Source organism: Mauremys reevesii, linkage group 3 (assembly GCF_016161935.1).
Source record: "Mauremys reevesii isolate NIE-2019 linkage group 3, ASM1616193v1, whole genome shotgun sequence".
NCBI classification, from domain to species: Eukaryota; Metazoa; Chordata; order Testudines; family Geoemydidae; genus Mauremys; species Mauremys reevesii.
The window spans coordinates 187,257,359-187,271,014 of NC_052625.1; the positions used below are offsets into that span (position 1 = coordinate 187,257,359).

A 13,656-nucleotide genomic window follows, 5' to 3' on the forward strand; every position below is an offset into this window, starting at 1 on the left:
AGAGAGGGGAAAAAATTGTGTTGTTCTGAGTTCAAGTATCTCTTGCTTCATAAAAATCAATTACATCAAATAAAGTGGCTGATTCTGGAAAACTTGCCTTTTTTAAAAAGTTTGTCCAAATAAAATGAATCACTTTGAACTTTGCGTGGGTTTTTTTTTATTATTATTCTTTGTTTACTGATCTAACACTGTCACCACTTTTGAGCCCTTTAATGTGATACGCCAATCCCATATACTTTATGTAGTTAGATTATAGTACCTTCCCTTTTACTGGCAATTTAACTCATGTCCAAACTACTTAAAACAGCTGGATCTGAGGGTGAGGGTTAGTAGGCAGGTGAAATATGGGAGTTATAAGTATAGGGAACATGTGACAGAGTGTCATGTAAAGTTTTTATTAGCATGAGGTTGGATGCCTGCTTTATTCATATCTTCAGGATTTTTGGATATGATATCACAGAAAAATTCTCTTGCAATTGTTTTAAAATTTCTAAAAATGTTATTTGGACTATTTTTCATAATGACTCGCCTATAAAGCTTTAGTTACCATGTGTCAAACTGTATAAGGCTGAGGAGGAACCATAAAATCCTCTAAAAATTATGTACATAAAATGTCAGAAATGTAAACTCTGATATCTCATCTCCTGCATGGCTGGAAGTGAGCACTGACTCCCCTTGGAAACTGGGAAGATTAATAGTAAAATTACTTTTTCTAGGCCTGTGGGGCCATGAGATAACAGACTTTACAGGCATGACATTTTTATTTATAGAAAACAGGCACTGGTGCAAGGCTGAATCTAGTCTGTCCTGGGTGTTAGACCATGGTAATATAGCTGGCTGTGAGGGTCAGAATTCCACATTTAGGAGTAGTAGGAAAAGTCATTTATGTGACTATTTGATTTTTTTTAAATTTTGATTTTCTCTGGCTTGTGGTTTGGAATGTTGAAAGTAATTCTGGTAGAGAAGGATTAGTGGCAGAGGGCAGGTGATGCAGTCAAAAGAGCATGATAAATACACATAGCTCTGTAATTATTACACTAGTATCACATCCATAAATGTGGTTACTGGGAGAAAAAATAAATTACATTCATTATACATCAAAGTTTGATAACAAAACTGTTTACCAAGTCTTTGGGAATCTTTGTATGAACAGAACTAGACAAAAGACTCAATTCCATTACTGCCCTAAGCATGGTAGCTTTTGCCTGATCAGTCACAGTGAAGATCAGTTCTGGGGATGATAAGAATAGCTAGTAGGTAAAATGTCTGTGTTTTTAGATATTGAAAACTTCAGTTTGCCTTGAGAAGATTCCTGGAGCTGAGCCACTTGGATTCATGAAAGAATTACAGGATGAATTCTTGACCCTTCCAGACCATAGTTAACAAAAACCCTTTCCTTGCATTATTATGGAGTAGGCTGTTGTTGATCACAAGAATAGTAAATAAAGTAGCTTTAGTTGAGCAATAAAATCACTGTCCAACATTCAGCTCATACTTGTTTGTCAGCTGTAATACTTGTTTATAGTTTGGGTGGATACTTGTGATTATATAAACAGATAAATACAACGCACTGAGCCAACTATGGTGTTGCTCCATTAGCTTCAATCAACGTGGCCTACTGAGCCCAATTAAGAGTGCAGGATGTAAATCAAAGCTTCAAATCCTGCATATACATAATATATCAATACAGATAAACTATGTAGGTCAGTTTCCCAATCAATTTCATAGTGAGGACCACATGTTAATATAGGGATTGCCTCATGGATGCATCGCCCACCCTATTCGTAATTACATGCCTCCTTTCCCTTCTATTCCCGGAAGACTTCCTATGAGGAAGAATAACAATTCAGTCATCTTATTAGAGAGCTGGGAGTCTTACATCAGAAAGAAGAGATTGGTTTTGAGATGAAATTTGAAATCTTAAAGAATCAGTTAAGCAAAGAGAGGCTGATCTAGGTAGTGGATGCAGCATATCAGAAGGTACCATGCACTGTGAAATGACAAGTTTGACAGACAACAAAAATATCTAGAGATATAAAAACAACAGTTTTGGAAGGAATGTTAAACCACATGCTTCAGGGCTTAAACCAGTCTATTACTGATCAGGATCAGACCTACTATGGGGGTGGGGAGGGGGCTGGTAGTCCAATATCTGCCTACTGCATGGGTTCTTATTACTTCTTTCTCAGAAGCAGGTGGTGCTGAGAAAGAAATGTGGCATTTTAAAAGTATGTAAGGAATGAGCTAGAAAATAGCATGTGGTTCCACAGATGAAAGAGGCAATTTCACAAAGGTGTAAGGATCTGATTTTCAGAGGTGATGGCCACCTGCACACCCTATTGATTTCAGTGAGTTATGGATTTTCATCCCTTAAAGACAGAAAGTAAAAGAATACACATAGAACTTTATGGGAGGTACACAGTGAAAAATCAGGCCATTTATTTAGTAGCTTAACCTCAGGCATACTCCGCACACAGTTTTGAAAATCTTGTCAGGTTGTGCAGCTCCACGCATGGTAGCAATAATGGAAGATGTAATTAAGACAGGGCTCAGGCAGTTTTACCACTATGTACCTGACCCTTTACCTAGACTAGCTCTTCCACCGCTCATACCAGTAACACTGACACCTTTGGTGGTGAATTACAGCCAGAGTATGCAAGTGTACAAGCAGCCTTGGAACTGTGCATGCATATAGGAGGGCATGCTCGATTAATATTGTAGTTTTGGGGATATATTCTCCTTCCTATGGCATTTTGTATAACTATTCATTTCCACATTAATACGACATAAGGTTAGATGATACAATGGTATGAACATCTGAGCTCTGTCTACATTACAGTGACCACTTACTACCACTGGGGAAGCTGCACTAGTGGGGAAATATGGTTACAGGGTTTGCTAATGTGGCCACGGTCCAGCTGACTTCAGTGGGAGTTGTATTAATAAACACGACAGAACTGGGCCATATCTGTTTCTTGTTGTTGTCAGACTCTCAGCTGTACAAGTGAATGTCATTTGCCCACTGCATGGGTTCTTTTATTCTAACAAAATAAAAACTTCAATAAGTTTTCCTTAAAAAAAACACTGTTGAGAGATTTTCCCATTCTTGAAAAATTGTTTCACAATATCCCTGTGGAAGCCTGAAAATGAAATGTTTCCTTGCCAAAAAGCTTTTTCCTCCACCTCTCTTTCTCTCTAACACACGCTTGTTACTGGAGGGTTGCTCAGAAGTTACTCGGCTGTTGCCAGTGATTTTAATATTTTTTATTAGAAAAAAAATAAAACATTTCACTTTGGAAATAAAACAACATTACATGAACATTGCAAAGTTTGCAGACAGACATATAAGAAAAGGTAGGTGAAATTCTGAGTTTACCAACCTTAACTTCTCTTACATCTTTCATTAAGATATTTTCTCTTTTTATTCAGCAATGGAAATTATCTTCTGCTGCTAAATAAAGATTTCAGGTAAAATCCTGGCCACAGTGGAATTAATGGGAGCTTTGCCATTGATTTCAATGGGGCTAGAATTTCGCCTGTTATTTACATATTTAATTAATCCATCCTCTAAGCCCTAATCCTCACTAGATTTGTTTTCTCAACAAGGTCAAGTATTTTCTTGTTAGTTTTATGCATATGGTATTAACAAGCTGCTTTTCAAGGAAGACATTGTTTGCTTTATTAGCCTCGTTCATTAATTGCCTATATTTTCTCTTAATTGATATGTAAGCATGAAGATATGAAAATTCTAAAGTGTATTATTGAATGGCCTCACTTAAAAATATCCTCTATGACAGGAAAAAAGCTCACAACTGTGTGTCTGACTCTGAACTAACCTTGTTTTGTTCACCCTCAGGGCACATTGCAAGGCTCATTTATTATCTCTGGTTCTGTGTGAGGAAGTAGCTAGATGGGGCAATTGTCTGTGTGTGTGTGTGTGTGTTTTATGGTAGTAGGTTAGCTGCTGGTATTACTTTGATTAACTGTATATTTAATTTGTGTCAAAGGTGCTTAGACCATAGGATAATTGCTCTTTTACATATATCGATAAATACAGTATTTCTGTGCAGTAGCTTCTTTAAGGGATACTAATGCTTTAAATCCTACAGCATGGGTGAAAGCCAACATGTAAGCACTCAGGGTTTTAGATAAGATTACACTTACACAAATACATTGGCAACAGGGACTGTGTGGTTCAAGTTACTGAGGTATGGAGCTTTTTACCTCTAGCTCAGTGGTTCCAGTGTGAGTGTAGCTGGTAACGACTCCAAACTGTTAACAGCTGATGGTGGCCTATGTGAAATGACTTTTGTGATGTCAGACTAACTGGGAACGAATGTCAATTTTACACCCAACAGTAACTGGAACCCTTTTTAGCAGTTTCATCAGAGGCACATAGTTGAATAGGCACAGAGACTGAATAACTATCATCTCACGCATCGAGGTGGCCTTGCCAAGATGGATCAGGGTTGAGGCATATTCTCTGGGAGTACAGGAAAGCATTTATAGTTACTGCTGTGCTGTAGATGTTCTGTGGATAAAGAGTCACCAGTGGTGTCAATCTCACACCTTTCACAGACTCTTGGCATTTAAGGTAGAACAATTTGTTTTTCAATACTGGATATTTTCTGTTTTAAATAGCCCTTTGAAGATGAGAAGTATATGCCCTTCACCATAAAAACCATTTTTTTAAACTTTCATCTAGATACTTGGCTTATAATATTAGAAATTAAGTAATAAAATGGTAAAAACTGCCAATCTGCAGATAGGAAAAATGTCCTCAACAAGATCTCTCAGGCTAAAATACAGTTATAGCAAAAAGATCATGCTTTTAACATACAGGCTACTGAGCTCTAGCCCACCACAAAAACAGAAAAGTTACACAACTTTTCTAAGTAAATTAAAATCTCCTTTAGAAATTTCCACCTTTGGAGCCAACTGGTCTGCGTATGAGCTGAAATACATTAAAATGTCACTGTGTTAGGTAAAAATCCAACTTCAACAGCTGCAAGGGGTTAAAAAGATTCAGAGAAGATTTGCGGGTGAGTGGTGCTGTTCTTTGTAGGTCTAACAACTGCTTTCTTATGATTTATAGCTGCTTTAGCATGTACCACCCACCTTCTGTACATTATTAACCTGTCAGTGAGCACATCTGCACACATCACATTTTAAATTGCAAATGGAGGCTGGAATAAAGGGTGGATCTTCTATAGAATCTAAATACAATCGTGGTCATTTATGGATTTTGACTAATTCTATAATGTCATACAACATGGCAACTTGATAAGTAACAGGACACTGAAGAGTTTAATGTAAATGGTCTAAAACCTACTCAATAGTTTTCTTTAAGTGATCAAGGGCAGTGGGCTGTTTTTAAACAGCAACCCTGTTTCAACACCAGCTCCTGCACACATTATCATGGTTCTCTCTCTCACACACACACACACTCTCTCTCTCTCTCTCTCTCTGTTCCTGTTCTCCTCTTCTCCCATTTATTGGGATTCTTCTCGATCCTCTCTTTGCTTTGGGCTCAGTGCATCACCACAGAAAGCAGAACTCTTGCAGCTAATCAGCACACGTGCTATTTGGTTTTCACACTGTCAGCTACACAGCCCCATCAAGTCTCTTTCCTCATTTTCTTCCTCTTCCGCCTCTCCTTTTTATCAGGTACATCTGCCATGCAAACAGCAGCACAGATTATAAAAAGCTTCCACACCAAAATCATGTTGCTGGACAAAATCCAAACAATTTCCAGAGTATGATCCTTCATGTTGTGCATATGTATTTCTCAGTGGACACCTGCTTACCAGGCCTGATCCAATGCACACTAAAATCAATGAAAGGACTTTCAGTAACTTCAGTGCGCTTTTTGAGTACATATCTATCACTGTCACCCTGTTCCATGTTAAAAAAATCCTGCATAGGTCCTGATCCTACTCCCATTGAAATCAAAGGGAATTTTGTCATTAACTTCAATAGGTGCAGATGCAGGCCTTGTCAAAGAACATCTGATTAAACAGCGTTATTGTGCTTCTCTGTAAAAGTGAACATATACATCTAAAGAAAAAGGCGATTAACATTTTAGTTAAAATAATAAATGAATAAATAAATGGATGAACACTCCTTGAATTACCAAAAATTCTGAAATCACAGTTCTCTAAAGTGCAAAAATAATCACTTACCATTATGGGGTAAATTGTTAGCAGGGTCTTGGGGTATTTTAAAAGAGGTACAGGTAGCATGACTACTGTGTTTCATAGATATCAACTCCCTTCGACCTTCCTCTGTTCTCATTTCCAAACCTTGCTGAGGCTTTAAGAATAAATATGAAATAATATGCTTAACTAAGCATATAAATTAAATGAAGTATATGCAAGTATAAAATATGAAAAAAGCAAATATAATAAGTAATTAGAGTATTTAAAAGAAACATAGGACAAATCTAATTCTAAAAGGATTAGACTTAACAGCATGTCATCTACCCAACTACTATATGTTTGTGGTAAGCAGGAGTCAAGTGTTATAACCTTTTCTCTTCACTACCTTTGCCCTTATTATCCCCAGTGCATGGAAGAGGAGCAAAATGCTTTCAGGGAGAGGTGTAGAGCAGTCCAATTTTAGTCCACAATCCTGCAAGTTGCTAACTGGCAACAGTCCACAAAACTCACTGATGAGGCACAGAGATTGTGATGAACAGCTATATCTGGATCTCTGACTTCCAAGTTTACATTATTTATATCTATTTCTGTATGAATAACTTGCACAGCAGCCAGCATCAACATTTGGGGTTAGCTTGAAAACCAGTTTTTGCCACTTTCTCCCCCAAGTGTAACCAACTCCTGTCCCCCATGATCACACCACTATACACATGGCAGGCCTAAGGATTCTGGAGTGATTTATGAAGGTAGTTCTTGGAGATACCCCTCTACCTCGATATAATGCCACCCGATATAACACAAATTTGGATATAATGTGGTAAAGCAGTGCTCCGGGGGGGCGGGGCTGCGCACTCTGGTGGATCAAAGCAAGTTCAATATAACACGGTTTCACCTATAACGTGGTAAGATTTTTTGGCTCCCAAGGACAGCGTTATACCGAGGTAGAGATGTACATGCCAAACTTAAGTGACTAAATTGACACTAATGTTTGTGTGACTGAGAGATCTTTTAGTTCTCCAACGTCAAAGCCTGCTGCTGCAAAAACGGAGTCTAGCTGTTTGTTCCTTCCAAGTCTAGGAATCATGTCACATTGGTTTATGTTTCCAAAGCTAACTTTGCAGCAACACACAGATGACTTAAAGCTGGTGTAAGTGGACAGCTGAGGATTCCCCTTGCGTAGGGAAGCCTCAAGTGGTTTCGAGTTATCATAACTGGAACTAGGGGTGTCCAGGGTCTCAGACAGGTTAATGCTCAGGGTAGCTAGCCCACTGCAGTTACATTTGTATTTTTAGCAGGCTAGCTCAATCACAGCTAGTGTGGGTATGTCCACTTGGGCTGGAAATTACACCTTCCAGCTCCAGTGTAGACATACCTTACGTTACCTCCTCACCTTGCAAAAAAACGCCAATGTAGGGGACATGTTGAGGGGAAAAGGGCATGGCTGTACTCCAGAGATTCCTGGCAGTTACAACGACCCTTTGGGGGCCAATACCAGATGACATAAATTGGAGCACTCTGAAGGTTGCTCTAACGTAAGCTGGGGGCAATATCAGACACTGCAGCCCAAGCAGCTGAAGGAGCGAAAAAGTCCCGAAGGTTAGATCCTGGGTACACAATCCCACAGATGGACTCTTATAGGATGTGTGGAAGGCCAAGAATATTGTACTGCTGTAAATGTTCAGAGTTAATTTACTAAGTCCAGATGTCTGTTGTTAAAGTCAATTAAAAACTCAATATATTTTGGCTGGTTTTCTCCACATCCCTTTCCGCAGAGTAGCAAGTACTTTTCAGACAGGTGGGCCAACCGGTATTCTCACTTCATAGTTGCGACTTGTAACACCTACCACACCAACTGTGCTGAGATGACATTTTCCTTACCCTGCAGGGCTCTCTATGAGAACTCTCTCTGTGTAAACTTGTAAATGGCATAAAGCTGTTCCTGTTTAACCTTAACTGGTACCCAAGGTCTCATCTATACTATGGAAACTTCTGCCAGGTGACCTGGTTACAACACTGCAGCCCCCCAATTCAGTCAAAACCTAGCTCAGGACTGCAGTGCAGACAGGGTTGAAGTGTGTTTTAAACATGTCCCAGAAACATGTTACAGCACTAGGCTTGCCATGGTTAACACAGCCTGTTCCTATCTACACTGCAATACCGAACTATTTTATAACCATGTTGTGACAGGGTCCCCTTGACACTATACTTACAACTTTTTTTTTCTTTTTTTGCGGGGGGGGGCTCAGATCCTCACAGCAGAGAAGGCCTTCTGCATCCATTTTTAGCAATTAAAGCTCAAAGGTGTCACTTCAGCTCCACCCAAGTTTTCCTGGGGTTCTACTTTCTTTCTGGTCATGTTCAGAGAGATAGGAACAAATTTCCTCTCTGCCTTTTGGCAAGTCCTAGGCAGCACTGAAGACCCAGTATCCTTTGTTAGAGGAGGCTGGGGACAGCTTTCCCTAGGACCATGTGCTGATGTAATGGATGTGCAGGTCCTTTTTCTATGGAAACTCTCTTTAGAGCCTCTGACTCATGTACAAGCAGCCCAAGTGGGGTCTCATAGACTGGTCTGAGAGAGCTGCCTGCAAAGAGCTCAGAAAGATCTTCTCCATCCACTCTCAAAGAGTCCTGCCTGGGCTAGTCAATAAACTTGGCAGCTTTTGCCTGGGTTTCTGGTAGAAGAAGGAGTTCAATCAGCAAGACTTGTGCCTTGGGTTGTCCGCCCAAGTTGTGAACATGTCAGTTTAACTCAATTCTCTCATCTGAATATGTACCTGTGATCTAAATGAGAAGGTGTGAGAAAATAGGTTACTTGTGTTAGCTGTGGACTTTGATCAGTTAGGGCTCAGACATTGTGGAATGTCAGCCTCAGTAGGAGTGCTTTTCTGCAGCATGGCAAACGTACCGTGCACGGACTGAACACTGATTGCATGTGAAAGCACCGTCACGCTGATGATAAACTCACAGAAATCAGCTGACTTTAGATTTATGAGGCTGGATTGCAGCTAGTCCCAAAAAGTAAGCACATGGCAATGAGAGGAGGAGGAACTGGCACAAGGAACCTTTTCCTCCCACTGTGCCCTTGGGCCAGTCCTAGCGTGACATGGGAATGCAGTGCCTGTGCACACTGCAGCACTAGATGCCCCCAAAAGGGTCGGGGAGGGGTGATCTCACAGTGCAGCCTCTCCTAGGGTGAAAGATCTTCTATTGCAGCGCAGCTCCTTCACACACCATCCAGCCCAGGCTCGTCCTTGATTGCTTTTCATCGAACATGGTAATGCTCACACATTCACTTACATCATTTCCTCACCTTCTCGCTCTCTGGTCCTGTGCATGTCTCCTCCTCTCCCAGCCAGTTTCCCCACTCCTCTGTGGGAGCATTCCAATCGGAATTGAGGTCAATTGCTAAGGGATCATCTGTTAATATAAGCACATGAATGAATTACATTCAAATCTATAAATATTACTTCCTCGGCCTGTACTAGCAAAGCAATCATTACTTAAAACATCTAAGGACTCACTGTCTGCACAAGGGAATTTGTGTATTTGTATCGTATTAAAAATGTATGTATCAATTGAACATTAAATGCACAACAAGGGATTACATTGTTCAGGCAAGAAACACAATTAAAGGAAGACACAAAAACATTCAGACAGTCTATAAAAGTCTCTTTCACCATCCCCTTTGGGAAACAGGCTTTACAAAATCTGATATTAACAGAAATGTTTTCAATTATTATTATTTTTTTCATTTCACTGAGAACATTTTATTTTTAGGGGATTCCCTGAACTGTCTGCAGAGACTGCAGCATGATGTTAGTGCAGGGGCTGGCACTGGTCCACATCTTAACAGAGATATTGTTTCCTGGACTATCTCCTCTTCCATTCACAATGGCATAGAATCCCCATAGCAACAAAAGCAATTGCTCAGAGGACAGTTTAATATTAGGAAAGGATTTAGGCATTTGTAAATGTCCTCAATGCAATGCATCTTTTCTTTTTCTGAAAGAAATTTAGTCACACTCTCTTGATTTCCTCTCCCTTTTCCATCTAGTCCAGTGGTGGGCAACCTGCAGGCTGCCAGACAGTTTGTTTACATTTGCACGGCCGCCCGCAGCTCCCAATGGCGCAGGCTGCAGGGACGTGCTGGCTGCCACTTCCCACAGCTCCCATTGGCCGGGAATGGCGAACTGCAGCCACTGGGAGCTGCGGGCGGCCGTGCAAATGTAAACAAACTGCCTGGTGGCCTGCCAGCGGATTATCCTGACGGGCCGCGTGCAGCCAGTGGGCCACAGATTGCCCATTTCTGTCTATTCTGTGTCTCATAGTTGCAAACAAGGAGGAGAAGTAGCTGCAGTATCATGAGCCAGATTGTTAATGTTATTCAGGAGCCTAAAGATGCAGATAGGCGCCCAATGGGATTTTCAAAGGCACCTACCTCCCAATGATTTCAATTCACTGTATAGGAGTTAGGTGCCTAATGTGCAAAAGCATCTTTGAAAATCCCCCTTGGCACCTATCTGGAACTTTAGGTGCCTAAAACCTTTGAAAGTCTAGCCCTACATGCCAGCTCTTCACAGACTCCCAGCAAGGGGTCCACCAACAATTCTGAGAATCACTGTGCTAGTGACCGAAAACCAGAAAGCAAAACAGACCAGTCTAGTTTCTTTGTCCCAACTGCGTGAAGGGCAAAAGGCAAAGCAACATAAAATTATGAAAGTTCTGTTTGAGTTTTTAAAAAACCCTTTTCAGTTCTAAATTCCTCAGATCTTAACAGAGAGAAGGATTTTTGAAACATAAAACTTTTAACCTACCATGTCTCCTGAAATAACAACAAATTTAAATAAACCCTGAGCTAGCAGAAAAAGCTTCTTCACACTGAAAAGGTACCAGTATCAAAACACTGCTACCAGCAATAAAAGAAAAAACTTTTCCAAAAGGTTGCTTTCTCCAACTTGATGCCAATTTAATATAATCATGATAAACTTATTGCTCAACTAATTTTATATTTAAAAACATCCTCCAGACACTCACATGTCTTTTCTTAATCAAAAGGAAGGAAACATTTTCTAATACACTGTCTTATAAAAAGTCAATCTAATTACATATATGCTGGGTAAATGAACACATCTAGAATAGATGAAAGCATGTCCAAATGAATGATCTAGAGAGAGAGAGTATCAGAGGGGTAGCCGTGTTAGTCTGGATCTGTAAAAGCAGCAAAGAGTCCTGTGGCACCTTATAGACTAACAGACGTATTGGCGCATGAGCTTTCGTGGGTGAATACCCACTTCATTGGTCTACATGCATCCGATGAAGTGGGTATTCACCCACGAAAGCTCATGCTCCAATACGTCTGTTAGTCTATAAGGTGCCACAGGACTCTTTGCTGCTTTTAGAGAGAGAGGGTAATAAACGAACATAAATTGTGAATATGAGGCAGCTATTCTGTATAGCTACACTTAACTTTTCCCTACTATATTACTTACTGAACTGCAAGTGAACACCAATGTGAGGAAGAAGTTTGTTGGAGTGAAAGTAAGAATGACTATACCGTAAGATGCATGTATTATAAACCATCATTTTAATAGTAATATATTAAATAGGGCCCTGATCCTGCAAATACCCACCCACTTGCTTAGCTTTAAGCATATGCGTAATCCCAATGGCTCATTACCCTACTGGAACAATGTATATGCTTAAAGCTAAGCATGTGGTAAGTGTTTGCAGGATCAGAGCCTTAGTGATACAGTTATAACTATTATTTACCTCAAAGTTACTATCCTTAAAGCTGTTATATCATAAGCCGTTTAAATTCAACTCACAATAAATTGAATTTCATTATAAAAAATCTTCATAACTTGTTGGATTTTACAGGGGAAAAAAAGAATTAAATGTACTTATTCTAAAGCTTTGGCTTAAGACCCTTTCAGTTTTACTGCATATTTACCTTTCAGCTGCATTAAACCCTCCTGTAATAGCATTATAAACATTACTTTGTAACACAACCAGTGTTTTTAGATCTGCAACTGTACCATCTTGGGCCATCTCTCGAAAGCTAAACAGAGTAAAGCCTGGCCTGGTCAACAGTTCAATGGGAGACGTCCAAGAAAACCAAAGTATTTCTACAGGAAGACTCTGGTGATTCAGTATGCAGTTGTTATGGGGTTTGGGGGTGCAATCCAGACCAGTGAAAGCTTCTGTCATCACTTGCCCTGCAACCTTGGATGCCTCAAATGCTTTGCTACTATAACTCCCTGCCTGAGATGTTCACAACCAGCCTACAAGCATAAAGGTCACACCCTGAGTGTCTATGTATAGCTGCAGCTGGTGCAGTAACTCTGACTCCAGCAGCCTGCCAGCAACACACCACAGTCACACTCTGGCTTCTACCAGCCTTGGTTACAACTAGCAAGGTGATTCCAACACACTCACAGTCTAAAATTCTCACAAAACCATGTGCTCTGCAATATCCAGCCCTCTTGTGGACAGGTCAGAGAAGTGATAAGACATAAAACCCTCGGCTTGCCACTTTAGCTGGAGTTAACATTCACTTTAATTCAAACACAGCTCTGTTGGTTTCGATTACTAGTAAAACAAGTTAATTAACAAAAGAAGATAGGGTATTAAGTGAGTTCAAGTATACAAGAGAAAGTTAAAAACGGTTACAAGCAAATAAAAGTGAAAATATGCATCTAAAAGTCTAAAATTTAATCTAGGAAAGTACAATCTTTGCCTCAGCAGGTTTCCTATATTCACTCTCCAGTGACTTCAACCCACCCTTTGGTTGAAGGACCCATCTTTCTCAGCTTGCAAGAGCTCTGTTTCCTTGTGTCTGTCTAGTGATGGATGCCAAAGGTGGCTTCTGTCATTGCTTATATCTCCCAAAGTTCAATGACTTTGTTTCAAGAGGCAGGATGACCTCATGCTGTTCTTCCCTTCCTGTGGGCTTCCCATCCCCTCTGTATGTAAATAGTCCTTCCATTGTTCTGATTCCACCATGCTTAATTTACATAGGAGACAGATAAATAGCTGCTGTCTCTCCTGACTGGGAAGGAATTTGTTTATCCCTGTTTTTGGCCACAGACTTTAAAACATAATATCATTAAGTATCCACATTTCCTCATAGTGTTAATACAGACATTTCACAATGGTATTAGTCACCAGTGTGTCATTAGCTTTCAGAAAAGACCTCACTCTACACACTTATAATACGGTAACATTGTATACAATCAGTTGATTCAATTGCTTATCACTTGAGGTTCAGCCCCCTTTGTCTTTATAGGCCAGCAAACTTTTGCAGTGTATTCTTCTGTAGGTTGCTCCTGAAAGTAAAGCTTATTCAAGTTGTAAGGGAGGTGACATGGGAGTCTGGTGGTGAAGGAAGCTCCATGCTCTTAACTCTGCCACTTGTGTTTGCTGAAATGCAAATTGTTCTGTTTCCTGCCATCTCCTCCCACTGCTGTCTTGATGGTCCTGTTTACTGCTTATATGTAAA

General features: G+C 40.1%; 1 protein-coding gene across 3 annotated transcripts in view; it reads right to left on the minus strand.

The window, feature by feature from the left end:
* Positions 1 to 3,249: 3,249 nt before the first annotated feature.
* Positions 3,250 to 13,656, minus strand: part of LOC120400258 (protein LYRIC-like) — a 48,896-nt gene continuing 38,489 nt past the window's right edge. For 2 of the 3 annotated variants that reach the window (XM_039528704.1, XM_039528703.1), the window contains 3 exons: positions 9,469 to 9,575; positions 6,183 to 6,312; positions 3,250 to 5,673 (listed from right to left, as the gene is read on the minus strand). In XM_039528704.1, coding sequence (XP_039384638.1) covers positions 5,618 to 5,673; positions 6,183 to 6,312; positions 9,469 to 9,575 — 293 coding nt within the window. In that variant the 3' untranslated portion in view covers positions 3,250 to 5,617. The remainder of the gene's footprint in view (positions 5,674 to 6,182; positions 6,313 to 9,468; positions 9,576 to 13,656) is intronic. The other variant, XR_005595651.1, reaches the window with a different exon arrangement.